Genomic DNA, 27,077 nt, shown 5'->3' with positions numbered 1-27,077 from the left:
TTACCTTACTCCGTACACCGGTGACAGGCATAACCTCCTCCCACCTTCTCCATCCGACTCCCGGACTCCACCAGGGCAAGATTACGAAAGATATCTAGACTCGACGGCTGTCTCGCATTATCTATCATGGCGCCGCTTCGGCATGCCACCGACACTTTAGATGAGTAGTGAAGATGAGCGCCACCGGAAGGCAGCGCATCTTGCCTCTTTGCGACGTCGGCGGTGGGTTTCGAAATGGGGATGGGCGCGCATCCGCGCTGACAGACGGGCGGTAGGGGACTTAATCCCGTCTTCCGCGCCAGTGGTACCCGTGTGGGTGGCCACGCAGGTCCTCACGAGTGAGGGAAAAAAAAGAAAAACATTTCTGGTCTCAATTGCGACCGTGCGAGAAGTGTCAATTTGGCGAAGGCCCTTCTCGGATGCGTGGCCCCCCCTTCTTCTCGGGCGAATCAGAGTCAGGAAATTGTTGTGCTGGACAAAGCACTGTGGGATGTCCGGGCTGCGCGTATCCGGTGGTGGCAGAATGGAGAATCCATGACAGATTCAATGCCGCTTGGATCCGAAACTGGAGGCGAGCAGAGGGAAGAAAAAAAAAAAAGGCGAATCACAATGGGTCAGATATGGCACCGTATTCTACCCTCGAATTCCAATAGGTTCCGCGGAGACCGGAAGCAACGGTTATCGGATACCCAGATATGTACCAAGATTATGGATGGATATCAATTGGTTTTACAGTGGCACAAGATCTATGGGGAGGTAAGACTAGCGAACGACAGAGAGCCTGTGAGAGAGCGAAGTGGTCCTTATCGGTACCGGCCGCCCAAGACCACGACACACCATCATGATATCTTATGATGCTGCCTTGAACAAGACACGCCGGAGAATCCGATTGCGGATCCTACCAATTGATTACTCCCCGGTACTCACCGTACGGCGTATATGCTGAACCATTGAAACTGCAGCACATCATGCGACGCCGATAAGTCACTACTATTACTGGAACGATTCTCAAGCAGGAAGGTGATTATATACTTCAGGCACCATGATCGCCTGATATATAGTTGTTGTACAACCGCCGTGGGGGGAATGATTGACGGTTGATCGCGTGAACAAATGACTTCGATGCGACACACGTAGCGATCAAATCATTGCCATCTAATTGGAATTAATGCAACACCCAAAAAATGGGCATTGCCCGTTAAGCTCGCTCGAGATCATGCTGGCCTTGGTGGACTGATACGATAAAGTTCAGGCGAACCAATAGTGCAGCGCCTAGTGTGGATGAGGGTTTGACACCATCCAGAGAATTGGAACGGGGAGGCAGGACTGGAAATTACCCTCGCTGTCAATTTCCAGAACTAAATGGGTGCGAGACTATCACCGAGCGACCGAGTCTGCTGTGCATCGTGCAGAGTCAGAACCAGCAGATCTTCAATTCCGTGTCTGCTCCATACTACGACTGCTACTAATCTACCGGCTGGAAACTGGAGCTTTACTACTGAACACAGTAGACTGTCTCCGGAACGAGTCAAGACGAGCAGTCGAGGGAAGAGTGGCTAATGGGGCTAGACCTAATGTGGCTGGGACTATGGTAATGGACCTCTCCATCCATTAGGGCACCACTACGCCAAACCGGCCAACAGGAATTCCGCCGGCAAACTAAACTCCTCTCCGTGGAATACTCTGTTCTTACAAAATCGTACCGACGTCGAGCGTTTGGTAAAAGCAGTAAGCTCGAAATCTGAAACACACTACGCGGACAGCAATCCTCCAATCACAGCTGGCTTTGTCTAGGCGTGTCTCGGTTTCGTTTTAGTCAGGTCCCCAGAATTCTGACTGAACAGCACTAACCCATTGCGTTATACTAGCACTATGGAGTAGTACTCTGTACTACTAGATACTAGTCTTCGTTGCCTCCGGATAGGGGGAGGGGACAGAGCCAAGCCATCTCCGACTGTTTTACTTCTCAGCATCCACTAGTTGGTAGTAGAATGGAGTATATTCTCCGTACGACACTAAAATGGCGATAACCTCTCCTAAATCGCCATTAGGGATCTCACCTCATCCCTCATCCCGAAGCCAATCAAATGGCCCCTGACTAAACGGGATAATGCTGTGAAGGTCGCTACGTCATGAGCAGACAAACCTTCTCCATAGCAATCAATTAACGTCGAACATAGTGACTTTACCTAATGCAACCGAAGTCTTTAGAGGCTTCTTCGAACCTTCGAATCCTCGACACGGGGTGAGCTTGATTTCAGCAATAGCAACCGCCACGTACGAGTCTCCAACCTTGTGCCACAGTGGTGGCCTCAGAATCCAGGACCCTCACCCTCTCTTTCTCTGTCTATGGTTCCGATTCCGGCAGACTTCCGAGCCCTTCTATGAACCAAGGATGATGAAGAGGGGTGGTGTTATGATTTAACTATGGTTCAAACACAGTACTCTGCAACATATTTCCGAGTGATCTCTTTCACACACGACTCTGGGTCGTTTCGGAAGAAGAATCCACCCCGTCGTCAGACCATGCCATATGCCAGCTACGCCACAACACTTCCATCCTCGGCAGTAAGTATACCATGGTTGCAACGTATGCTCGCCTAAGATGCACTCGCCAACAGAGATGAACTTGATGTTCGTCATGCTCTTGGGCGAAATGGATGCCGACCGACCGAGTTGAGTAATGGGAACATTTGAGTTAGTCGGAGCTGCTAACTATCCAGTTGCCAAGCGGTCCTCGTGCCTGCTGGACGGGCTGGGACTGGCGCAAGTCGGTCTTCGATTGCCGGCATGAAGCTACCGCACTTTTTGCGGGGACTTTCCACCATCACTGCCTGCACTACTGCGTGTTCCACTGCGGACTAAACCAAGTCGGAATTCCATGTCTCTTTTAGCTTTGGGCGTTTTTCTTTTGATTCCTGATTTGGGTGTCTTTGGATACATCAAGTGTGATAGTGATGAGCAGCTACCATCCCGCATTATTTTTTTCTTTGTTTACGGTCCATGAGCCAACAAGGATCCAAGACATTACCCCGAGACTACCACAGGGCTGCTAGCTGAGCTTAAACCGTGCCAATCCACGAGTGACTTCGACGTGTGTTCAACTGCTTCTAAGGCCCATTAGTCCATACCGATTAGGGAAGGTGCGCCTTTTTTCTATGTGTGATTGTTCCATCTCGTGCTGATTCCAATCACAACTGCATGCTCGTCTCGGCACTTCAGAACACCGTCGAATCCAGCGGGCAGACGGGAAGACATCCATGTGGCGTGCTCCTTTGAGTTCTGTTCCTGGATTGGTGCAGGGAAGATCATGGACTAAAGTGGCCGATCGCAGCGACCACTGAATACGACAAACAAACTACCTAGGCCCAACACTGATAAGCCACCAACCTTTATTTTGCACGTGTGTATTGATTGAACAGCATCATACACGGGTGTATCTATGCTGTGACTACGAATTGCTCCAATCGTGGAGAAACCCGGGAGTGATCCAATGGATGCCAGCGGGGAGAGAGGGACTGATTCGCACCACCAGCCATGGCGAAAATCATGAGTATCTCTTACTCAACCCCATCCCAGCGCTACTCCATCCTGGATCGTGTCGTCGGAGCTTTTGGAGGCATGGGCTCTGAACGGCCACGGACATTGGTTATTCGTCCCGAGCCTAGCCCAGTCGGGTATATAGATAGTATTCCGACCCGTGGTTCCAGCTCGCGTTGGGGACCTGGAGAGCTCTTGCGTGTGGGCTCCAGTTGGGATCTTGGTCCCGTAGCCGCTCCCAGTATGATGATTGTCCGTGACTCCAGTGGAAATGGCGTCACCGGGGAAATTAAGATACGGAAATCACGCAAACAGAGAGGAAGCTCACCGTTCGCCCGAGAAAGTCTGTCTCTAACAAAACTCTCTTTGCGAAGGTTGAGAACGGAGAAATAGTGCGAACCCTCCCGACGGGACAGGCTAATACTACCTATCTCTATATTCTTCTTACTAACCAGAGAAACATAATCGCCACTTCCAAGACGCCAACATGGGCTATCGAAAATAAAAATGCGGAGAAGCAAATGGTGCGCCATTAAACTTGGCCCTGGAATTGGGGTCCCTTCGGAGCTCACGGCAAGCAAGCTCGAATCATCAACCACCCGACTTACTATTTTTGTGCACCGTATACCTGTGATACTGATGATCCCACGAACAGCAATTCTCGAGTCAGAGTGGACCAGAAAGCAGAATCCAAAACAACAGCATCCGCCGCACGACGAAAACTGAGATAAGAGCAACATCGGACCCGACACGCCTGATGGAGTAGGTCTCCCACTCATATGGTCCGGCACCGTCCGCTGGGATGCGATTGGAGGTACCAACCCTCGAAAGGGCAAGTAGCAGGTTTGTGGTTCTCTGTGCACGGAAACTTTCACGCCGACATCGCTAAGCAATTGGGATTGATAACAGAGTCATGCAGATATGGATACAAGAATTCGAATTTCTGGGTCGCAGGCAAACCTGCGCGGAATAGCGCGAGGCCAAGGTGCCTTCGGGTGAACTTTATCGCAGGAAGGAATTGCTTCCATGGCGCGCTACTCCACACTCCGGGCAGCTTCTGCCAGTCGGAAAGCGCTGTCTCACGCTGATACTTCCGGCGGCGACCCAATAGCCCCCTCTGCCTCATGGGTCGCCAGTGTGACTATGCACGGGATAATGAGCATCCATACAGAGAGAGTGATGCGATTTGTGCGATAGTAGCTGTGTCGACCAGTGTCCCAACATGATCGACGGCCGCCCCAGCCTAGGGCCCAGAAAAGGTCTTGGATTACCCTCTGCACATTGCACCCTTGCGAGTGGGGGAGAGCGGGCGCAAGGATTGACCACTATCAGTCTCAATCAATCACGACAACAATAGTTACGTGAGGGAATTCGTCTCAGATAAGGTAGGCTTGTGGTTCCTTGGGTCGCAGTGGGATCTCGGTCAGACCAAGCGGATCGCGGTAAGCACTGAACATCCCGAAAAGAACAATGCTCGTTCAGCTGGTTCAGCTTCCTTGGTCAGCCCGCTCCCTCACGGACCGTGCTGAACCAGAGTTTTTTTTTTACCTCTTCGTTGCCCGGTGGTATCAGCCCCCAAGGTCCTGACGTGAGAGGTGCCCGGGCGCGGCGCGGTGCAGGCTGCAGAACGTGCGAGTGGGATGGAACCATGGGTCCTTGTTGCATAGTCCTCACGGGTTGGGGCCAAAAAAGGTGGCTCAAACAGTTAATGCATCAGACGATCCATCGGCAGTGACGCTGATTAGCGACGAGGACACGGACATCTGCAGCCTGCAGACACAGCCATCGCGAGAGAAGAAAAAATCTGACATGCACACTACTAATTCGATACTACCAGGTTCCGGCTTACGACGACAATTTGCCCCCAAACCAATGCAGCAGGCGCATCTGCCGTCACCGTATTTAGTTGGTAAGTACGGAGTATGCCGGTATTCCTGGACGCGATTGGTTTTAACCGAGCAAGCATCATGCTAGGCGATGATGGCAGTTGAACCCCGACCCTAGTAGATAGGCCCTGGGGCTGGGGTTGGGGCCAGGGCGCAAGGCGCAAACGGATGAGAATCCTTGTCATCCGAACGCAATCAGCCGGCGAAAAGATTGAACTAAGATGGGCACGACGGAGAGAAAAAAGTACCACGGGTACTCTGTACTACCACTAAGAAATAGCCACGCCGACAGAAGGAGAAACAAGGTAAGCATAAGCAACAAGCAATGCAATAGCAAAGCGGAGTATTAGCATAGCACCGGAGTAGCATAGCAATAAGCAAACGATCTTATACCTCCGACGAATATCACCGATAGGTAGAAAGTAAATACGCTTTAACCATAATGATATAACCACCACAAGGATATCAAATATCAACATCAAGATATAAGAAATAAATCCTAAATAAAACAGGCCTCAGTGGATGAAGTTAAGATCAATCTCCCAGATCAACGGGAGTCAGTCTCTTCCTATCATATATGAAAACATCCAATTATCTCATCATCGACCTGATATATTTGTATAAAAGAAAAAGAAGAAGAAGAACACGAAAAACTTCCACACCGAAATTTTCACCTTCCCCCAAACCCGCTTACTCATCACCCACCCACCCACCACCCATTCCCATTGGGATGAAATTTCTCGCTTAACCCGGAACAACAAATCATCCACCCTCCCCACTAGCCACACCTATAAATACAACCTCACCCCTTCACCCATTTGAAATCTTTTTTTTCTCTTTTCTTTCTTCGTGCGGCGACGCAACTATTTTCACCCGTGTTGCCTGGACATCATTTTTCTTCAGTGATGTTGTCAAACCCCAGGTGTCAGTTGCGTCACAGACGAACGGAATTGCACACCGGTTCTTACTTTATTGGTCTTTCTGTTTTCTTTTCCCACTAGGATTAGACCATTTGGTTTGGGATCGGACATTCATTTATCACTATTATCATTATAGATGTGTGGTTAGGCATGTGTCTATGGTGGTGGTGTGATTATTTTAGTACAGATTTGTTGGCTGTAGTGTTCCTGCTGCTTTCTGTGCTGGTTATGTGTGGTGCAGATTGTGGTGGGAGCTTGGTCAATATATTTCGTAGATTTATGGATGTGAATGAATATTTTTTTATGGTCATGAGTTTCAATGTCTTTCAACAAGTAGTAATATGTAATGGTGTTTCTGTTCTGCTCTGTTCTAGTGCGTTGCTATCATATATCTACTCCATGTACTCGCATGTCCTCAGCTGCTTACTCCCCCGGCTCATCACCAATCTTCTCCAACTTACCCATCTCCCTCTTCTCACCCGCCTCACCAAAGATGCGCACCCGATCAACCCGCAACTTCTCACTATCCCCATCGCCATCCACAAAGAAAATCACCAACGACGTGACACTCTGGAACTTGACAAACCGCAAATCCACCTTGGCCGTACCCGTCTTGGGATCCCAGTCCTCCGGCTGAATCGTAACCGTCTGCACAGCAGGGATATCATCTGCCTCATCGAATCCCAACACATGCGACCGATTCGTATACAACGACACCGTCCGGGGGCGCATCGGCCGCTCGTCCTCATCCTCAACCTCCTCCTCCGCTGACGGCGGGAGCGACGTAATCTGCAACGAATGCACCTTCAGCGTAGACTGGAACGGGATGAACAGCATCAACTGCTCGTCCGTATCACTCTCCACCCAATCCGGTGCGGCCCCGGCCTTGCCCTTGGCGTTGTTCAGGGAGGATGGCTTCGAGCTATCGAAGAGTGTCTTGGCTGTGCCGAACTCGCTCGCCCGGTTCAGTAGCTCCAGACCCTTGGGGTCGTATTGGTCCGAGATGTCGCTGTAGTTCTTGGGTGCCGGGAGACCGATCCAACCCACGCCGCTGCTGGAGCCGGCGTCGTTGCCTTCGGGCGCTTTTTCGGCTTCCGTGGCGAGCTTGCGCACGAGGTCGTTGAGCTCTTTGGCGTTGGCGCCGCGGACGGTGGAGGTTGGGCGGCCGCGCTCGAAGAGGACGAAGGTGGGCATTCTTTGAGTGCTGGTTAGTAGCTGTATTATAGTTTGCTTGGTCGGGTTTGTAGGGTGTGGCATAGGCACGTACGCTGTGATCCCATACTGTCTTGCGATGTCTTGGTTCTTGTCAACGTTGATCTTCGTAAAGGTGATCTTGTTCGGGCGAGAGAGCTGCCCGGCTAGCTGCTCGTATGCGGGGGCGATGGCTTTGCATGGTCCGCACCAATCTGCGTAGACTGTGTTTGGTTCGATGGGTTAGTTTGCTTCTCTTTGTGAGGTTTGTCTGAGTGTAGGAGATGGAGTGACGTTGCGAGTGAATGGGTGGTGATGGTGGTGGGGAGGGGAAAGTGGGGGACAGCTGATGGGAGCTCACAGTCGGCGACAACAAAGGTGGAGGAGCTCAATAGAGAGCTGAATTGCTCGCGTGAGTTGATTTGCACGAGTGTCGACATGGTGGAGGTGTGTGTCGCGTAGTGAAGGACGCGAAGGGAGATGGAAGGAGGTTGGCGGTGGTTTGGTGAGCTGCGGTGGTGGTTACTGTTAGGGACTGGAGATATATTGCCGATATGTCATCAACGCCCCCGCCGCCCACCTACAGCAGTACTACTATGAGATCTATATGTGAAGACTTGACAACTCCAGGATATAACTTAAGTATAGTAGAACGTGCGTTTGGTGATACATCTGGTCATTTCCATCTGTAGTCTATAATCTCAACATTTATCATATCTCATATATCATATCTTGACTCTGTGGCTCAGGTCTTAATGCAGGCAGACCTGGCGGTGATAGCAACACAGTCAGAATAAACCAAGCTTTACCACGAGAATATAAGCATCCAAAGCGCTGCATCGATCCGCGAGCAGTATCCCAGCCTCCCTTGGAAGAGTCGACACAGGTCAAGGTGCAACCTGACCAGCAGCGTCCGCTGCAGCAGGCATCATGGCTCACCACGAGCCTATCCTCGAAGAGTCCTTTGGACGACAGACAGAGTGCGCACCGCACAATGCCACTCATGGGCTGATGCACCATCACCATACCCTGCCAGCCAAGTGCTAGTCACAACGATCGCGACCAAAGGCATCCCAGGCGTATACCCCGAGTGAAGAGTCCATCCATCCACGCCCTAAGGCGACAAAACCAATCACACATCACACATATCCCACAGCATCGCTCAAGTATCCTCCTCATCCCCATCCTCAACAGCGAACAAAACCTTCATCCACAAACTACACCCCCGACAACCCACAACAATCTCCCCATGTTCCGCCTCCCTCTCCAAATCCTGCTCCGTGACCAAAAACCCCCTCTCATCTCCACACCGACACCCTCTATACCAGAGCGCAGCGTCCGCATCACTCTCATCGCACGCCAGATCCTCCAGATCAACGACCTCCAGCCCCGTATGGAAAACCGTGCCTGTCTTCTCCCGTTCCGCGACCCTTGCGCGATCGAGTCGCAGCGACCGATCGTATTCAGCGCGTAGATATGGATCAGATAGTGTTTTGTATGCGGTTGTGATCTCGTCTATTGTGTAGCGATAAGTCGTGTGCGAGGAGGAGTTTGTGTCTGATGTAGGGAGGCTGCTGCTGCTGCTGGTTTGGACATCTTTTGCGATTGCGCCGGGCGCTTTGTCCGGGTGGTGCTTTAGCAGGGCTTTGTGATAAGCTGCTTTCAGTTGTTGTTTGGAGAGTGCCGTTGGCGTCTCTGTGAAGGGGAGGTTGAGGACTTCGTAGTGGTCTTGGGTGAGGGGGTGGTTGGATCTGGTCATGGTGGGTTGGGTATTGCGGTGCGGCAGATGTAGATGGTTTTTTGCGCGGATTGGTAGGAGGGTTGGTTCATTCGCCCTGGATTAGATTGATTCGGTCTGTGGTTATTGTTCCATTCAGTCTGTTTTGTATCTTAGGAGATGAAGGCTCTGGTGGGCTCTAGGTTGGTCAGTTGCTCAAGATGCGGCGGTTGGAGTTCGGAGATTGAAAGACTTTCTCGTCGGCTCCGCACCGCCGCCACTTCTAAGTTGTGCGCTTCCGGAGTGATGCCGACTCGGCGTGACAACAACCATACATTGTGCTACGTGATTGCAATGTTGGACAGATTCTTTTGTTGCATTGCAATCGATGGTAAGAGAGCGGACGCCTTGTGGGTTGAGCGATCAATAGTAGGTAATCAGCCGGCTCAACTACTAGGGGTGATATATATACTGCAGCACGTTCGCTGATGAGGTACTACGGCAATTATTACAAGGTATCATCTGAATCTTCAATGGATGGTTTATTGATCTAATCTTCTAGATATTTCCACCCCTGTATGGTTTAATGCCCCGCGGCAGGACATGCCTGTCTAAGACGCATGCTATGGTCGTCGAACATCGATCGAGAACATGTCGGATATCAAAATGTGAACAAGAGAAAACAATGCTCCGCAGCTAAAACCCTGAAACAAACAGAACCCAGAATATTCACAAAGACCTGGAGAGTGTTTACTCGGAGGTCTTGAAGACATAGCGGTCCTCAGTCTTGAAGGGGACACCAAGCTCAAGGAGCTTGACGAACACATTGGAGAAGTCCTTGAAGAAGAGGTCGCTGTCCTTAGCATAGAGCTCGACGTACTTGCGGAACGCCTTGTCCTTGGTCAGGGCAAGATCAGCGGGCATCATCATCAGGGTACCAGTGGTCTTGTCAGTGAACTGCTTGGGGCCGTTCCACTTGCGCTGCTGCCACTTCTCCTCAACCAACAGACGGAAGAACTCGTTAGTGAAGACGGTAGGGCTGAAGTCCCAGGGACCGTCGAAGCCAGAGCGGTCAGTGTGGGCGCGACCAAGGGAGTGAGCTCCAACCAGGGCAACGATCTCCTGGTCGTTGAATCCCATGCGGTAGAAGATGTCACGGATGTGCGACTGCTCCTTGGTGGCGTCGGGGAGACGTCCATCAGGGGTGCAAGCAGCAACGTCCTTGTCCTGACGGCCAGGTCTCCAGGGGATGGCAGGGCCACCGAGCTCCTGGATGGCACAGGCACCAGCCAGGGTCCAGAGGTCGGAGTAGGTGATCCAGGGGAACTGGGCCTTGATGGGCTCCAAGAAGTCTCTGGCGTGCTTGAGACCAGCGTTGGCGCCGTGGTCGGACTCGGGGGCAAATCTCATGGTGGCACCGTTGCTTCCACCAGTGCCAGTCTCTTTGTCGTAGGTACCGCTTGCGTGCCATGCCAGACGGACAAGAACCTATTCAACAACAAGGGTCAGCTTCCCACGTACTCAATGGCTCAAGCTCATCAGATGGTGACTGTCACTTACGGGACCATAGCTGCCATCATCATAGTCGGTCTCGTTGGCGAGACGCTGAGCAACGGCATCGTACACCTTCTGGTAGTCCTCCTTGGTGGGGACAAACTCCTTGGAGCTGACGGAGGCATCACCACCCTTCAGGTAGAAGTAGGCGCCAACACCACCAGCAGCGGCAATACCAGCCCAGAGGAGGCTGTTGGAGGACTTGGCCTCGCCAGCCTCAGAGGCATAGCCGCGGCGAGAGGCAGCACGGAAGCCCTGAGAAGGGAGGGCAAAGCGAGCACTGCGAGCAGCAGGTCTGAAGGAAGAGGTAGCGGGGGTCGAGCGAAGGAAGGCCCGGGAAGCCGTTCTAGCAGCCGATGCCATTGTGAAGAAATGTAAAGGGAAGGAGACGAATGCTCAGGGGTGAATTGGATGTACACGGAGGATGGATGAAGAAACCCTGGGACAGATGGATTACCTCGGGTGTAAGACGGGAGAGAAGAGGAAGGACAGAATAGTAAAGTAGGAGGGAAGAGGAGGGAGGAGAAGGGAAGAAAGAGAGAGGGAGAGAAAGACAGAAGAGGAGACGAAGACAGGGATACTAATAGGCTGCGAATGTTCTCCTCAGCACTTCCAGCGACTTCCTCCACAACGACTTAGTATTATGCCGAGTCCGTTGTCCAGGCACGGCGCACCAATGGCAACACGCAGATTGACGAGCTCTGGGCCGAATCTTTTGAGTCAGCAAGTCACTCTCCGCATTTCTGGTGCCGTGAATCTTTTTAGTCCGCGGGCAACTGCCACTTGGAGTTGGTTGTGAGTGAGGAGACCAGAATTGGGTGACCCGATCTCCGGCAATTGGACCTGTCCGTGGCAAGATGGCCCTTTTCCCGACCCATGGCTCCAATCTCAGTCTACGCGTTTTTGATTCCTACAGAGTGCCACAGAGCATTGATTGACAGAGCCATTGTCTGGTCGATTGACGGTGATTTGCGTGTTGAGTTGAGAGTTGAGAGGTCCCAAGTTCAGAGCTCTCAGGAGGGGCAGCAGCCCATCTCCATGCAACGATCATAACCGATGCGACTAGTCTATCGCTCGTTTCTGGGTCCGCGGGCGGGTCCGTTGCCATATTATTAACAGGAACATTCTCTTTGGCAGAGACTCGCTGGTCTCACCTGCTCTTTGCTCTCTTGAGCCGCGGTAACTTCCGGGCCACCCACTGCCTTCTCCCTTCAACTGGTTCCTATTACTAAACTTTTATCCGTCCAGAATCTTCCCATTACTCAGCTCTGGGGTCTGGCTCTCATGATAACTGCTATCAGCCCTTCAGAACCATTCTAGAAGTCTGCTGAACTGAGCTCTCTTACAAACTCCGCTTCTGATAAACAACTAGGCCTTGATGCTTATCATTATCAGTTGCTATGGTAGCTTAGCCTCCAATGTAGTCGGGCACGTTGGCGACCGCAAAAACCAGCATGCTCGGTCGTCAACCATAGCTTCAGCTCCTCTTTGATTGATCCCAAAGCTACAGCAATAATCATCCCCAGACAGATGGGACAAGGAGCGCCAGATGCAAGGGGCGTTAACTGGCTCGTACTTCCAGAGGGCGCAAAGCACCCGTTTCAGTAGCACCGGAACATGTCCACTTCTTGATCGGAATGCTTTCCGTACAAACGAAGAAACACCCATTCCGGCCTCCCAGATCTACGTACCGCACACCGCATATGCACAGCTACAAATACAAAGGTAGAGATAAATCTCAGGATGTCCGTCGTAAAAATAGTCCTGCCGTCCGATAAAAGCGAACACCAGGGTGGAGTAGACGCAGCTCTGCTAAAAACTGTTTGGTTTTGATCTTCCACTGAACGAACTTGAAAAAAAAGTATGCCTCTTCGCCATTGAAAAGGCTAGAAGCGCACTGTGTGGTTTTCGTTGTGCTACGAGAAAATAAAAGCGAGAACAAGAAAAGAAAAAGGCAGAAAACAGTAAACAGCTGAATGATGCTGCAAACATTCTGCAGTCATTCTTCTACAGTGAATGTAGATGCTTCAAGCCAAAGACATGGGAAGGAATCGTTCATAATATTCCCAAACCCCTATGGCTGAGGGTTGAAGGCAGGTTGAGTGACTGTAAAGGAAGGGGGAAACGGCGGGTGAGAGAAAATTGGGAGGAAAATTGGTCTTTTCGCTTAAGCTTTCGGTCATGTGATGTAACGCTAGCCTAAGCGAGTATGGTTGTTCCTATTGCTCGATAGGGATACAGCTATCTATATCCATACTGGCAGGCTGTCTGGCACTTCCATTGACTCTTCAGCATTGATGGTCTGTTGCTACATATATGGCTCCAGCATGCTGTTCATTACGTTAATGGCTCGTATAGAGCGACTGAGTGCATGCAATCAATGACTAGTGTTCTACTAACCACCTATATATTAGTATGGACCTGACTTACTGTGCCGAGGCAATGCGAGCCTCAGAAAAGAGGGAATATATGTCTATGCCACTGACATGTCATTAAAACAATAGTATCAAAAGGTTTTATTCCTCCAAAATATCATCACCCGACTTAAATATATATCATCAAACAGCAACGCAATACCAAAGAAACCTCACTGCCTCCTAGACCTGATCGCATCGATGGCCAATCCAATAAGCTGGCTAATAGGTCCACCGCGTCTCTTCTTTCTCCTCCGTTCTTGCTTTCCGGAGTTGTACGACATCATCTCAGGACTCTGCTGAGGCTCGAGCGCGGGACCTCCCTGAGCCGGTGCCTCGCAGGCCTCATATTCTGTCGTGCGTTGACGGACTTCCAGAGTCATTCCGACACCCAGACAGATCACAACAATCACAATCTCCTCCAAAACAGCCATGACCAGGAAGACAGTGACGTTTCCGGTCAACATGTTGAACGTGGGGTTATGCGTGAATACAGATAACAGGGAGTATATGAGGCGCACGAGAAGCAACGGAACTGAGATTCCGACTGCCAAAACCAAGCGATGTTCGCCATCCTCAATGCTTCTATACTTGCTTCCGACGACGAGTAGCAGGGCACAGAGACAGGCCCATGCGATGAGGTATAGAACGTCGCCAACTTTGGCTTCTGTACTGTTCGTGATTCCCTGAAGGCTCGAGCTGTTGCTTGCACCAACAATACAAAGAACCATGCCCGCCAGTGTGAGGAGACCGACTAATCTGAAGAAGGCTGGAAGGAGGCCTCGTCCGCTTTTTCGTTGGATGGAATCGTTACTGGAGTACGAGGAACTAGTTAGTAACTTGACAATTCTGGAAAGGGAGATATGGGTAGGTACACTCGGGACAAGAGACCGATGCAAGTGGAAATCAGAGGGGCGAGTCCGATGGAAGTGCAAACTCCCCATGCGATATAAAGGTCGATGGTCTCAGGGTGGGCTATCGTGGCCAGGTAGCAGCACGAACCAACAATGCGGGCCAAGGAGAAGATTATCAAGAGAACCCAGCCAGCGTTTCTCTGGAAGCCATGGCGGAAGCCCATGTACAACGAGATGAATAGGGATGGGAAGTATACAATCAATTCCAAAATGGAAAGACCATGTCGATAATTGACGGCCATGATTGTGATAGAGAGACGAATAACGAGTCAGTGTCTCTTATGGAGTAGGAGAGGAGAAATGTTGACTTCAGAACAGTCCTGCTTCATTGGAATGTCGACAAAGGGGAGACAAGTTATATAACATTTCCAGGCAACTATTATTCCCCTTGAAGACCTCTATAATCCTAGCAGGATCACACATTTTCTTCACGGTACCATACTTGCACCCACAAGGCTGTGCTTCCCTGGCATATACCTCAAACAAGCGGCTATCGGGAGCTCGAGGCTATGCTTAGCCATATAGTTCTGCCCAACCAAAGGCCATAATGAAGGCCAGATGGAGCAGACTTGATGGATATTTCAACGACGATATCGTGGACGGACATCAGGACCAATCAGAACACACTGTTGCTCGCCCTGCTTTCCGAATGCGGCTAGACCAACCCCACCGGACTGGGGCTTCGCTGGACTCGTGGCGTTTGGTGATCCCTCAATACGAACCTCATCTATCTATCTTGCGCCCCGAAGCTCAGTTTGGAAAGGACCTACGTGTTGGGGCCGCAATATGTCAACCTTGCTATACCACTCTATTACGATATTTAGGCATTGCGTGTGATACGACCGTCCCAGTCTACATGCGGCTCCTCACTCGTGATGGGCAAACCAAGCGGAGGGTGTGGTACGTGTCGTGCGAGGAGAGTCAAAGTAAGTAGTATGGCTTTGTCTATGATCTACCATCCTATCATCGTATCGAAAACACCGGCACCTTTCACCCATTCCATCGGATCTAATCACTGCTCCTAGTGCGATGAAGCTAGACCAGTCTGCGGTCGTTGTAGAAAAGCAAGGCGGACTTGTTCCGGCTATCGAGACCCGCACTCGGTATGGTTTAGAGACGAGAGCGATGCAGTAGCCCGAAGAGTGAAGAGATCTGCCAATTTAGACACAGAATCTTCCTCCACAGAACCGAAGGTTCTGTCGCTAGCAAGACGAAACACCTCCCAGGAAGTAAATCCTGGACACTACCCTCTGCGGTTCCCCCTAGCGATAGTTAACTTTGCGTTGGATCATACCTTCCAAGCCACATGCTTTTTCTTGAACACATACACGTGGTTCAATGCTTCTAATACGGTGGAAACCTCATTTAAACATGGTGCCGGTTCCGCTGAGTCCCTTGGCCAGAAAGCTATGATGGCTAGCATTGCATCCGTGGGCTTAGCGAACCTTGCTAGTATGCAGAGGTCCTCGTCAATGCGGTTGTCGGCTCGGCGCGAGTATACTAAGGCTCTGCAGCTGACGAACTCGGCTTTATGCGATCCGAAACTGGTTACAGCAGATACCACGCTAACCGCAATCGTTTGCTTATCATTGTTCGAGGTGAGTTGTCTGCGACCATTTACAGAGCATATGGCTGACTGGTTTATTAAGATTATTGCTTGCCAGAGAAATGAGAGCCTGCAATCCTGGATCGAACACTCACAGGGGGTGGCAACTGTCCTTGAACTCCGCGGCAGAGATCAGCTTCGGCGCGAAGGCGGGTTCTGGATGTTTCAAGCCCTCCGTAATGAGGTGGTGCGTCTTATCCAAGTCTCTTATATAGAACCTGGCTAATGACCCCTTCAGCTCCTCGGTTGCCTACAAAAGAAGACGAGACTCCCTTCTGTCCTGATCGATATGCCTGATCAAGTAGCTACCGACCTGACGTCGTATCCTCTCCCAACTGACGGAGATCGACTAATTAAGGTCATGGCTAAGTTCGCCGGGCTTCAGGCTGATGTCAGAGAAGGAACTCTCTCGGACAGCAGTGAGATTGTAAAGATGGCCATGGCCATAGACTTGGAGCTAGAGCAATTCGCTAGCAATGTTTCAGCCAGTTTTACCTACAAGGTAGAGACACAGCCGGGCAGTGTCTCATCCTGCGAGTACGAGAAGGGCAATTTCTGCCATTACCAAGGGACCTATCATATCTATCAATCCGTCTGGTCCTGCAATATTTGGAACAACTACCGCTACATCCGAATCCTCGCTAACAACATGATGCTGAACCATCTGCAATCCATGGCATTGGGTGGCCATCAAGTGCTAGATTATGGTCTCTTCAAGGCCCATTGTATTCGGATACGTGATTTGATGAGGCAGCTAGCCACGGACATCTGCTGCTCTATTCCTTTCAAGTTCGGAGTTGCTGGCAATGAAAGCAAGAATGTCTTTGATTCTCCGCATACCTATGCGGGCACAGGGTTCACTTTGCTTCTGCCGTTGACCATGGCCGCACTTGTTGGCGGAGCTTCAAGCCCGATGCATAACTGGGCTATGAGATGCTTCAACGTCATTGGTCGGGAGATGGGCATTGGGACCGCTTTAACCATCATCACAGTCTTAGGGGAAGAACAGGGTGGGCTACATTGGATAGATGCGATGGAGTCTGGCGACACCGTTTGGCCACGGGCCATGTTACAGTGAACTCTTTCCAGACGCATCCATCGGCGGGGGAAAATGGGTCTTTATGATTGATGCATACGTGTAGTATATCTTTATGAATAGACTGAATTGAATGTATATACTCTGTAGAAACAAACTCTACTGTGTAATGATGCACCGTGAAATGATGCTGATGGCTGGGATATCCACACAACAGTGATGCCTGAGGCCGCCACAACTCCACGACCAAATCACGTGCCGCACTATAGCATTGACCCATATAAAAATCCTTTCGTTCCGCGCACTTTCTTTCTTCTTATTATTACACTTTTCATACCTCACGAACGCATAATCAACCTCCAATTCCTTCTTAATTGACCATAGGATGGCAGGTCATATTGGCGTACTAGAGTAACCCTTTACCCCGGGCATAATTGACTCCCCTACCGCACTGAGCTCCTCCCGGGGCTCGTCTGTGCAATGGTGGTCGGAGTCACCTGCTGCTCAAACATTCCCATCAACGACAAAAAATAGGTATGGAGTGTGATATTCGTAGACGTAGAATGAACCAGATGCATGCACCGAGCGAGTGCAGGATCAGCGACACCACTGCAACAACAGTTGCCTTGCTGTCAGTTCGCATTAGTATTCTATTCGCCTCTTCAGGGTCCTTTTGGCTGCGTCGGGCCGTGGGTTTTCATGACGCGTCCCGGGATCCACGCAGAACGTCCAGTACTACTACTGGCATTGAATTGCTTCCATAACGTTATTCGAAGGCAAGAGGGGGTGTCTCATTGGTGTGACTTGCTGCCAAATCATCATGAATAGACTTTCCACACCAGGAACAGGACTGGCGTTAACAATCCTGGCTGGTTGGGGTCGAAAGTTCCAAGCGTTCAGTTAGTTGCTTGCAGCCATTGGGGGCTGGCCGCCCCTGATGCCACCCGGACGCTTGAATTTCTCCTATCCTTCATGTATTGCTTGCCCTGAGTTTAGAACTTCGGGGCATCTGCGCCATCACTCCGATAAAATAATCCCTCGTAGATATTTATCTACTATCTATTATCTAGTTATTTCCAACAGCAGACAACGTGGGCCGAATTGGGCCGGCAAACGGACAACTATTTATATCGTGGGACTCTGAATCAATCCATCGTCGCTGCTCTTCTGCTCCCCACCTCTACTCTCCGCCGACTCCTCTTTCTCTCTCTCTCTCTCTCTCCTCATTTCATCCCTGGCCTGCTCCTTTTACTTGTTTCCCTGCCCAATTCCCCCTCTTCCTCTCCCTCATCGACGACTCTGGCTGTGTATCTCCCGACGCTTTTCCCGGTGTAAATATGCTTTGCCTCTCAGCTTGAAGGTTTTCCCGAATCCCCCGTTCCGGAAGCTCGGCTCGTGCTGTTGCTTCGCTGGAGACTTTTTCCCCAAGTCGCCTCTGCTCTCCCCCCCTACATCTCACTTCTTCTCCCCCCCTCTCCTTGTCTTGGGTTTTGTGAGACCCGGAATTTCACCCCTGTCGTCGCGCAAGATACCCCGCCATCCTGTTAGAGTCTTGCGATCATGGTGGCCGGAATTAGCAAACGGCAGCAGTTTCGCAATGAGCGGGCGCTGCAGGACCTCATTCGGTCGGTCCCTGGAAATGACCGCTGTGCCGATTGTCAGGCTTTGAATCCTGGTGAGCTGCGTCGCCGTACGTCTTGTTTTATGTGCAGATTGCTAATGGATTGTTTTCTTTGGTATAGGATGGGCTAGTTGGAACGTACGTCTCTCATCAACCCGATTCATACATACATGCAATGCACTCTTTCGTTTCGTGAGGAAGGACAGGATATACTGATTGGAAATATGTCAATAGATTGGAATCTTTATCTGCATGCGATGTGCATCTTTGCATCGCAAGCTGGGCACACATATCTCCAAGGTCAAATCCTTGAGCATGGATACATGGACGGATGACCAGGTCGATGTGAGTTCATTATAGTGATCCGGGATGCGTTTGGGGCCAACAGAGAACGAAGTCGCTAACCGGTGGAATTGCTTAGAATATGAAATCGCACGGAAACAACATCATGAACAAGATCTACAACCCTAAGAACGTCAAGCCGCCTGTTCCGACCGACGTGGATGAGTCCGACGCTTGTATGGAACGCTTCATTCGCCAGAAATACCAGCACCGCTCCCTCGACGAGGCGAAACAGAAGCCTCCTAGTCGTCATGATTCGGGCTACGATAGACCCCGCGCAGAGGACCGGTCTCCGGAAGGCTCCCCTCCTCCCCTACCTCCGAAGCCTGCCAGGCCCTTTGGCTTCGGTCTTCGGTCCGCCTCATCTGCGACCAACCTCAACCGGATGTCCAACAGAGGTTCGGCAATCTCACCACAGTCGGATAGCTTCGGTGCGTCGGGAATATCAGTGAGGAAAGGCTCGGGAGATGCGTCGTTTGATGCGAAGCTGGCGACCCTACGGGATATGGGCTTCGCGAATGAGCGCCGCAACGCGATCGCCCTCCGCGAGCTGGAGGGGAATCTAGACAAGACGATCGAGACGTTAGTGAGGCTGGGAGAAGGCAACGGGTCTGTCTCGCTTGCCAAGTCTCCGGCTGCGCAACCTACTCCTGATGCTGGCAAATCTTCCAATCCATTCGATCAACTGGATGCCAGGCCCGCTACTCGCCAAGCAAGTGGGAGCTACAACCCGTTCGATGCACCTGTGCAGTCTCAGCCGCAAGCCCAGCAGGCCCCGGTGCAATCGCTGGAGCAGTCTTTCCAGAACCTGCAGGTCGCGCAGCCCTTGTTTCCGCACTCCACCGGTGGCTATCCGATGCGGCAGGTCTCGCTCCCTCAGCCTCTCTACCAGCAGACGGCGACGCCCCCGGTTCCCACGAACTTTGCCCAAAACGCATATGTCTCTTCTCCGCAGCCACTAGACGGTGGCAACAATCCTTTCTTCCAGACCGGAGCTCAGCCGCAGGCCAGCATGACCCCTCCCGCGTCCAATCTCGCCCAGACAAACCCCTTCTTCAACCAAGTTGCACCGCAGCCTACGGGGATGCAGCAGCCACCCCAGAGCCAGGCTGCATCGAATTCCCCATTCGGCCCCCTTCGACATGCAAACACCATGCCTGTCATGCCCTCCTCATCGCCTTTCGGCCAGCCTTCTCCATTCCAATCGCAGCTTCAGTCCCAGCCTCAGTCTCAGCCTCAACCCCAGGCGCAACCGCAACCTCAATACCAAATGCAGCAGCATCTGCAACAACCGCAAGGGTCTCTGAACCCCTATCAAGCCATGACCGCGCCAGCTACGCCCCAGAATGCAGGATACCTGGCTCAACCGCAATACGGATATCAAGCATCTGCACAACATCTAGCGCCGCAGCCCACCGGCCGCGTCGACAAGAACAGCATCCTCTCCCTCTATCAATTCTCCCCGCAACCTTCCGCCACCCCAGAGCAATCTCAATACCGACCTTCCACGGCCGTAAACCCTCCCACTCAGACCGGCCAACCTTCACCCTTCAATACCATGCCGCAACAACAACAACAACAATCACAACCTTTCAACGCTATGCCCCAACAACAACAGCAACAGCAACAACAACCTCAACAACAACAAAGCAACCCCCTCACAGACCCCCTATCAGCAAGCGGCACCCGCAACCCCTTCTTCACCACAGCTCCCCAACCAGGAGCTCCAGCCCCGGTCCCAACCACCACCGCACAAGCAACAACAACACCCTACCTCACCACCACCGTCCCACCCCAACAGCAGCAACAGCAGCAACAACAACAGACACTCAATGTCTACGGAGGAATGCCCAACAAGCCCACCGGCTTCCCACGAGGCCACATGAGCCAGCAAAGCGTCGATATCAACGGTTTCCAAAGCGGACGACACAGTCCCGATGCGTTTGCCAGCTTGAGTGCACGATATGGATAGTGTTCATCTCTTATCTTTCACTTTTGGAACAAATCTATATATCTTCTATCTATTGCACATTCTTCCTTGATTTTATATATATATAAACCTTGTGCCTTTACTTGTGAACTCGTCGACTCGGGATTTCCACTATTTTTATATGGCCTGGAAGGGTATCTGGACCCGGTGAGGCGAGTGTAAAGTAGATTAGTTTAGCTGATTGCATTTTTGGCGTTGCGTTTGTTTTTTCGTTTCTATGTTTTGAGGGTTTACGCGGTATATATATTTACTATGATATCTGCTCTGTAGTTGGCCGGGTGGTGCTACTATTGAGTATCAACTATATCTTTCTTCACTTTTTGTTTTGTGTTCTATAAGCTTTTTCTGTGGTGGAAAGGTATATAGTGGGTTGTTCTTGTTCTGTTCACTTCATCAGGGAAATTGTTGCATAGGGATAAAACGCTACTAGTTGTTGGATATATATCTTGGATAGCAGGGCAAAATTCAATTATACGGCGACTTGGGTATATGGTAAATGGTATTTTGAACAGGATACAACGTGACAAACTTTCCCGTATCGAACTATGCAGAGGTGTCCGAGGTATTATGCCAAAATGTTCACAAAAGAATATACAGCTTAGTATAGTAACATAGATCATATCCCCACAATTATATACTATGCACACATCAAGCTACTAAGCCCAATTCGCCCGATCGTTCATCCGCCGGTTCAGCTCTTCCCAGGCGGGAAATGACCAAGATGATGATTTTCTTGACGATTTTGAGAACGGCCAGGCCGGCAACTCAAACCCGAAGATGGTTGTGCGTTTGCGGCGCTGCCATGGCCATGACCACGACCAGGACGATTGGGACTGGCTTGAAAATATGGAATTCCAGAATTGCGTTAGACGTTGCTTGTGCGTGGGCTTGGTGAAAGCTTGCACGATGCGATCGAAGTGGAGATCTCGGCTTTCGCGTTGGCGTTGTATGTACACACTGTCCCGCGCGGCTTGTTCGGACGGATCAACACACCAGACGACGATGTCACCCCGACGGCGCCAGTCGTCATGCCAGGCGGTGTTCCAGGTGCGGTGGCATTCCTTGTATGCGGAGAAGCGGAGGAGACTCTGTAGGGTGGGTTCTAGTTGGGCGAAGAAGATGAGGTAATCGGGCCATTCGTGCGGGGTTTTGGACTGGTACTGTGTGGGCAACTGCGAAGATTTCCAGTTATACTTGTCATAGGACGGCCTTCGAGGGAATCTGCGCAGACCTCCAACCATGTTCGTGCGCAGAAACTGCTCAGGATCGGCGTAGAACTGGTCCGCCTCGTCCAAGTACGTAGCTTTCTCGGACGCGTCGAGGCCGACAGGAGGCTCGCAGGATAGTGCCCAGGCGCTGATGGTGGGGTAGACCATATGTGAGCGCCAAGGAGTGCTATGGCAAGGCATGAGGAACCCGGCTGTGATCCCGGGCTGAGAAGTGTCGGTCATGTCGTTGGAACCATGTATTTGTCGCTGGTCCCGAAGGTAGGACAACACGGCCGCTGGGCCGGATGCATGGATGACCGTCGTATAGAGCGCAATGACGGCGTTTGCCAGTAGCAAGAAAACCAAGGTGAGCCGTCTGGGGGTGTGTCTCTGACTTCCCGCGGTCACCGCGGGACGGAAGAAATTCACCAGAGCAGGTGCAGTGAGGACGTGCAGCGAGGGCAGCAATGGATAAATGAATCGCACCTCCTTGTGCGATATCTGCGACAGTCCAATGATCATGATGAGGCACACCGAAGCAAGCTGAACCTGCATCGAAGCCTGCAACTCGCTGAGTTCACCCGATCGCGGTCGGGTTAATGAATGGTATAAGCCCACAACGGCGAAGGGCAAGGCTGTAGTCAAGAGAAGGGGAAGCCCCTGAGACAAATAGTAGTGCCAGTCATTCTTTCCATAGAAGACCGCCAGCGATTGGGCGAGATTGAAGTACAGGAATCGTAGAGGTGGGAAAGTCCAGAAACCGTAGAAGAAGCGATCTGCGGTAGTCGACACGGCCAGAACAGCTGAACTGTAGGGGTGTTAGAAGTAGTTGCGCACTTTGAACAAGTGGAGAGAACCGTTAAGCTCACCCGCAGAGTAAAGCTTCGCGGACCAGAATTGCCCGTCGAAGGGGAGTGCTCCGGTACAACAGCAGGCTAGCTAGTACCATCCAGATCAGGATATTGGTGGGCCGCAGTATACATGCCACAGCCGCCAGCACAAGGCATTGACGAAGCCTATGCCCAGAGATAGAGTTAGTGCATTTCCTACAAAGTTGTGTAATAACATATGGTCGTACCTGCTCAGGACAGCGGTGTCAGACTGGTCCCCGTTAGACTGAGATTTGAGGCTACGTGAAGGCGACCCTCTTGGCTGGGGGGTGGTTGAGGGATCCAACGACCATACCCATGGCCACAGATAAAGAGCAACAATGGTAAGGGAGGTCTCCAGACAGTTCGATAAGGTCCTTGTGGAGCAGAACCATTGCCACGGACTGACGATGGTCAAGGCCAGCTACATTCTATGATTAGTCCTGATGAGACGCATGCTGGCTGGAGATCTGAGACATACTGCAGCCCAGGCCTCGTGAGACGTGGGATCATACACGCGACAAGCCAATCGCCAGGTATATAGGTCACCAACGGCGGCGATAACGGCTTGGGCAACCTTGGGGGCAACTACCAGGCATTCCGCTTGCCATGCAGGGGAAATGTGGAGTAGGCGAGCGAGCAGATCGGTGGTGGCATAAACAGCGGTAAAGAGAAGAGGGTGAAGGGAGGATCTCAGCTGGTGGCGCCATTCCTGCACAAGGACGTCGTCATTGATAGTTAGCCTTGCAGGGCCCCAGCAGATTGGCTGAAGAGTTGTGATGATGACACCGGGTTTCTTGGAAGATGCAGGGAGGTACAGAGCGGAATGCTCCAATGGAAAGGGAGAGGACTCACCCAAGTGATCCAAGGCGCATGGTCGTCTCCGAAAGCGGCCCGCCAAGCGGGCTCGAGAGATTGGAAGAACTCATCGGGTTGGAAAAAGGTCCGGACGATCCAAGCGTTGACCAGGCGGAAGGCGACGAGGAAGAGGAAGATGCGAAGCGAGGATGGCGGGGTGGAGAGGAGGAAGGCGGAGGAGGAGGAGGATAAGGAGGATAAGGAGGGGAAGAAGGAGGAAGACAAAGATGATGGCCTCAGGTGACCAGAGCGGGAGGAGGAATCATACAGAAGAGAGGCATCGGGATCGGAGACATCAGCGTCAGCTATGTAGTCGCTGTCCGATAAGGATGAGGGGGAGGAAAAGGAGGAGGAGGCTGTTGAAGAAGAGGCTCTCCGCCGACGACGAACCCCAGACATGATGGATGATCGGGGGAATTATTTACTAGTCAGGCACACACACCCCAGATTTTCTGGGATGATTAAGTTATGGATCCAGGGATGAAAAATGACGATAGTGATGGAAGTGGTTGGGTGGATTGGGAAGGTACCACGGCGTGCAGCACTAGTTCAGTGCAGCCACTAGTCACTAGTCACTAAGTAGAATAGTCACTAGTTAGTTAGTAGTGACTTTCTTAGTAGTAAGTAATAGTCACAGTGAACTGCCAAGTTTTACAGGTCACGATAAAACTGCCATCTTTGTTGGTTTAGTTTTTGTTTACAGGGGGAATCGGAAAAGGGAAAGCAGAAGATACCACTTGGTCCCTTTCTCAGACAGCCAACCAACCAATCAATCTCGCGTTCTCAGTCTGGACTGGGTCGGACCGATAACAAGCGTCGAGATCCGCTCCGTGGGTCTTGAGAGTTGAGTGGGAGGAGAAAGAAAAGAGTAATTGTCGGGATGATGAGTGGCTGCCCAGAACCTCCAAGGAAGGCGGCCAGAAAACGCAGGCCACCAGGAAGTGGAGCGGAGCCGCCCGCCTTAGTCAGAAAGACATCATGATCGCTTCCACCTGCACTTAGGAGTCTTCTCCGCGTCCACCTGCGCTTAACGGTGTAGCTTCGGCCTCGCAAATTTCCTGTCTACCACAAATCGTCTGTTTGCCAGCCAAATTGGTAAAAGCCTTCCTGTCACTGCTGCACTTCTCTCCTCCCCTGCCTCAACCCTTCTTATACCGTGTCTTTCCACCTTTCTCTTTGCTTCGTCTGTTCTTTCTTTCTTATCTTATACTTCCCAGATACCCCCTCAGTCCTTCCTCTTCCTCTCCTACTGCCCTCACATCTCTTGTCCTCTTCCATATACTAGCCTCTCATAGCCTCTTATCTTCTGAACACTGCTTCTTAAAATTGTCCCTGATTCTTCTCTCACACCATGGCGTCCAACGGTACCAATGGAACTAACGGCCACAATGGCGTCAGTTCCTACCATGCCTCCACTACTCAAGAGGCCATCCAGGCTGAGAAAGACTTCGCTGCCCACAACTACCACCCTCTTCCCATCGTCTTCGCTCGTGCCCAGGGCACCACAGTCTGGGACCCCGAGGGTCGTCAATACCTCGATTTCCTGTCTGCGTACTCCGCTGTCAACCAGGGTCACTGCCACCCCAAGCTGGTGGCGGCTCTCGTCGATCAGGCCTCCCGTTTGACTCTCAGCTCCCGTGCCTTCTACAACGATGTCTTCCCCCGGTTTGCCGAGTTCGTGACCAAGTACTTTGGCTTCGACATGGTCCTGCCCATGAACACCGGTGCGGAGGCGGTCGAGACTGGTATCAAGATCGCCCGCAAGTGGGGTTATAAGGTGAAGGGAATTCCCGAGAACCAGGCGGTGGTTCTGAGTGCGGAGAACAACTTCCACGGACGCACAGTAAGTACCGGAATATCACCCTGTGTAATTGGAATCTGATTCAGACTGACCGGTGTTCTCTGGTCTAGTTCGCTGCTATCTCCTTATCTTCTGACCCCGAGTCGCGCGAGAACTATGGCCCTTACCTTCCCGGTATCGGCTGCACCATTCCCGGAACGGACAAGCCTATCGCCTACAACGATAAGGCCGCCTTGCGGGAGGCCTTCGAGAAGGCGGGTCCCAACCTCGCCGCCTTCTTGGTGGAGCCTATCCAGGGCGAGGCTGGAATTGTTGTCCCCGATGAGGATTACCTGCAGGAGGCTAGAGCCCTGTGTGACAAGCACAATATTCTGTTGATCTGCGATGAGATCCAGACCGGTATTGCCCGTACTGGCAAGCTGCTCTGCCACGAGTGGAGTGGCATCAAGCCTGACATGGTGCTGCTGGGCAAGGCCATCTCCGGTGGCATGTACCCCGTGTCCTGCGTGCTGGGCCGCAAGGATGTGATGCTTACTATCGAGCCGGGCACCCACGGTTCGACCTATGGAGGTAACCCGCTGGCCTGCGCGGTCGCTATCAGAGCCCTGGAGGTCGTCCAGGAGGAGAACATGGTCGAGCGCGCCGAGAAGCTCGGTCACGTCTTCCGTGACGGTCTGCAGGCCATTAAGAGCCCCATTATCCAGACGGTGCGCGGCAAGGGTCTGCTCAATGCTATTGTCATTGATGAGTCCAAGACCAACGGCCACTCTGCGTGGGACCTCTGTATGCTGCTCAAAACGAAGGGTTTGCTGGTAAGTTAATGCGGTCGCCTTAGACTCCCAGTCAAATACTAACCTCCCCCCTAGGCTAAGCCGACTCACGAAAACATCATCCGTCTGGCACCACCTTTGGTGATCACCGATGAGGAGGTCCAGAAGGCCTTGGACATCATCAAGGAAGCCGTCAACGAGCTCCCCACGCTCACCGGCGCCGCTGAGGATGAGGTCATTCCTCCTCCGGAGAAGAAGGTCAAGGTCAGCCTCGAGAACTAGAGGCCAGACACCACGGAGGTGACGGATGGGATCCTAGTGGCAAATACACTGGGATAAACTTGGTACATCGACGCAACCGCGACAGTGCCTGAAAATCGTCAGCATCTGAGTACGGTTTATTCCGACCAGGGACGATGACTTGTCGTGTCGACTAGAGGACTCGTACGGGCGCGGGAGTTTTGACTCATCGTTGTGGTTTATCCATCATCGAAGAAAGCCCAAGCATGAGTGATGCGGTTGCACACCGTCTCTGCCACCTCGTGTGAGATGCCCTGAATCGTAGCGCCAGTTGGAAATCGACCTTTAGATGGATGAAAGTTGATGATAACGCTTGATGACCATGAGAATTAAAATTCTAGCTTAGAATGAATTCAAAGCGATTGTTTTCCCTCACTTATTTTGAAATTTTGACATGGTTGTAGTTGAAAAGAGCACGCGATGTTCGACGATGCCGCATATGTGGCCGCCCCCGCGCTTCTTTCCCCTCTTTCTCTTCCCCTTTTCCCTCTCCCGTTCCTGTCCTTCCGATTGCTCCCCATTTAATCCCTCTAGTCCCTG

At 51.7% G+C, this 27,077-nt stretch overlaps 8 protein-coding genes across 8 annotated transcripts; 4 read left to right on the top strand and 4 right to left on the bottom strand.

Moving 5' to 3' along the window:
• The first annotated feature begins 3,340 nt into the window (after positions 1-3,340).
• On the top strand, positions 3,341-3,980 carry BO88DRAFT_432046 (uncharacterized protein). The gene has a single exon (XM_025709333.1). The coding sequence runs from the start codon at positions 3,538-3,540 to the stop codon at positions 3,931-3,933; it is 396 nt and encodes a 131-aa protein (XP_025567450.1). The 5' UTR covers positions 3,341-3,537; the 3' UTR covers positions 3,934-3,980.
• A 2,692-nt stretch (positions 3,981-6,672) lies between these two features.
• BO88DRAFT_401251 (thioredoxin-like protein 1) lies at positions 6,673-8,098 on the bottom strand. Its single transcript, XM_025705796.1, has 3 exons — positions 7,899-8,098; positions 7,614-7,761; positions 6,673-7,541 (listed from the first exon to the last, which is right to left on the bottom strand). The coding sequence occupies exons 1-3, from the start codon at positions 7,975-7,977 to the stop codon at positions 6,770-6,772; spliced, it is 999 nt and encodes a 332-aa protein (XP_025567449.1). The 5' UTR covers positions 7,978-8,098; the 3' UTR covers positions 6,673-6,769.
• Positions 8,099-8,699: 601 nt separating this feature from the next.
• Positions 8,700-11,171, bottom strand: BO88DRAFT_331496 (heme peroxidase; the record flags this gene model as incomplete). The annotated part of the gene is made up of 3 exons (XM_025702680.1): positions 8,700-9,288; positions 10,009-10,742; positions 10,815-11,171. 3 exons carry the CDS (start codon positions 11,169-11,171, stop codon positions 8,700-8,702), a joined length of 1,680 nt encoding a protein of 559 aa, XP_025567448.1.
• Positions 11,172-13,395: 2,224 nt separating this feature from the next.
• BO88DRAFT_484551 (uncharacterized protein) lies at positions 13,396-14,409 on the bottom strand (the record flags this gene model as incomplete). Its single annotated transcript, XM_025712287.1, has 2 exons — positions 14,098-14,409; positions 13,396-14,035 (listed from the first exon to the last, which is right to left on the bottom strand). The coding sequence occupies exons 1-2, from the start codon at positions 14,376-14,378 to the stop codon at positions 13,396-13,398; spliced, it is 921 nt and encodes a 306-aa protein (XP_025567447.1). The 5' UTR covers positions 14,379-14,409.
• Positions 14,410-14,862: 453 nt separating this feature from the next.
• Positions 14,863-16,882, top strand: BO88DRAFT_380275 (Zn(II)2Cys6 transcription factor). The gene is made up of 4 exons (XM_025704522.1): positions 14,863-15,062; positions 15,162-15,734; positions 15,786-15,929; positions 15,981-16,882. The coding sequence occupies exons 1-4, from the start codon at positions 15,012-15,014 to the stop codon at positions 16,818-16,820; spliced, it is 1,608 nt and encodes a 535-aa protein (XP_025567446.1). The 5' UTR covers positions 14,863-15,011; the 3' UTR covers positions 16,821-16,882.
• A 991-nt stretch (positions 16,883-17,873) lies between these two features.
• On the top strand, positions 17,874-21,213 carry BO88DRAFT_401246 (putative GTPase activating protein for Arf). Its single transcript, XM_025705795.1, has 4 exons — positions 17,874-18,453; positions 18,521-18,537; positions 18,634-18,744; positions 18,821-21,213. The coding sequence occupies exons 1-4, from the start codon at positions 18,339-18,341 to the stop codon at positions 20,711-20,713; spliced, it is 2,136 nt and encodes a 711-aa protein (XP_025567445.1). The 5' UTR covers positions 17,874-18,338; the 3' UTR covers positions 20,714-21,213.
• A 174-nt stretch (positions 21,214-21,387) lies between these two features.
• Positions 21,388-24,065, bottom strand: gpi10 (putative glycosylphosphatidylinositol-alpha 1,2 mannosyltransferase; the record flags this gene model as incomplete). The annotated part of the gene is made up of 5 exons (XM_025708553.1): positions 21,388-22,747; positions 22,809-22,955; positions 23,018-23,232; positions 23,290-23,604; positions 23,664-24,065. The coding sequence occupies 5 exons, from the start codon at positions 24,063-24,065 to the stop codon at positions 21,388-21,390; spliced, it is 2,439 nt and encodes an 812-aa protein (XP_025567444.1).
• A 633-nt stretch (positions 24,066-24,698) lies between these two features.
• car2 (ornithine-oxo-acid transaminase) lies at positions 24,699-26,688 on the top strand. Its single transcript, XM_025705794.1, has 3 exons — positions 24,699-25,509; positions 25,578-26,279; positions 26,334-26,688. Exons 1-3 carry the CDS (start codon positions 25,018-25,020, stop codon positions 26,517-26,519), a joined length of 1,380 nt encoding a protein of 459 aa, XP_025567443.1. The 5' UTR covers positions 24,699-25,017; the 3' UTR covers positions 26,520-26,688.
• The last annotated feature ends 389 nt before the right edge of the window (positions 26,689-27,077 follow it).

Source organism: Aspergillus vadensis (genome assembly GCF_003184925.1).
Source record: "Aspergillus vadensis CBS 113365 unplaced genomic scaffold BO88scaffold_2, whole genome shotgun sequence".
Lineage (NCBI taxonomy): Eukaryota > Fungi > Ascomycota > Eurotiomycetes > Eurotiales > Aspergillaceae > Aspergillus > Aspergillus vadensis.
This window is presented reverse-complemented; position numbering and strand designations above follow the sequence as displayed.

What these genes read in the sequence shown, in the direction of transcription:
- BO88DRAFT_432046 (XM_025709333.1), top strand. Translation starts at nt 3,538, where the DNA reads ATGGCGAAAATCATGAGTATCTCTTACTCAACCCCATCCCAGCGCTAC.
- BO88DRAFT_401246 (XM_025705795.1), top strand. Translation starts at nt 18,339, where the DNA reads ATGGTGGCCGGAATTAGCAAACGGCAGCAGTTTCGCAATGAGCGGGCG. An exon ending in GGACGGATGACCAGGTCGAT is followed by an intron (nt 18,745 to 18,820) that starts GTGAGTTCATTA and finishes GGAATTGCTTAG; the next exon opens with AATATGAAATCGCACGGAAA.
- car2 (XM_025705794.1), top strand. Translation starts at nt 25,018, where the DNA reads ATGGCGTCCAACGGTACCAATGGAACTAACGGCCACAATGGCGTCAGT. An exon ending in ACAACTTCCACGGACGCACA is followed by an intron (nt 25,510 to 25,577) that starts GTAAGTACCGGA and finishes TCTCTGGTCTAG; the next exon opens with TTCGCTGCTATCTCCTTATC. An exon ending in TCAAAACGAAGGGTTTGCTG is followed by an intron (nt 26,280 to 26,333) that starts GTAAGTTAATGC and finishes CCTCCCCCCTAG; the next exon opens with GCTAAGCCGACTCACGAAAA.
- BO88DRAFT_380275 (XM_025704522.1), top strand. Translation starts at nt 15,012, where the DNA reads ATGGGCAAACCAAGCGGAGGGTGTGGTACGTGTCGTGCGAGGAGAGTC. An exon ending in GTCGTGCGAGGAGAGTCAAA is followed by an intron (nt 15,063 to 15,161) that starts GTAAGTAGTATG and finishes CACTGCTCCTAG; the next exon opens with TGCGATGAAGCTAGACCAGT. An exon ending in AAGCCCTCCGTAATGAGGTG is followed by an intron (nt 15,930 to 15,980) that starts GTGCGTCTTATC and finishes TGACCCCTTCAG; the next exon opens with CTCCTCGGTTGCCTACAAAA.
- BO88DRAFT_401251 (XM_025705796.1), bottom strand. Translation starts at nt 7,977, where the DNA reads ATGTCGACACTCGTGCAAATCAACTCACGCGAGCAATTCAGCTCTCTA. An exon ending in CACCTTTGTTGTCGCCGACT is followed by an intron (nt 7,762 to 7,898) that starts GTGAGCTCCCAT and finishes AACCAAACACAG; the next exon opens with TCTACGCAGATTGGTGCGGA. An exon ending in AGACAGTATGGGATCACAGC is followed by an intron (nt 7,542 to 7,613) that starts GTACGTGCCTAT and finishes CAGCACTCAAAG; the next exon opens with AATGCCCACCTTCGTCCTCT.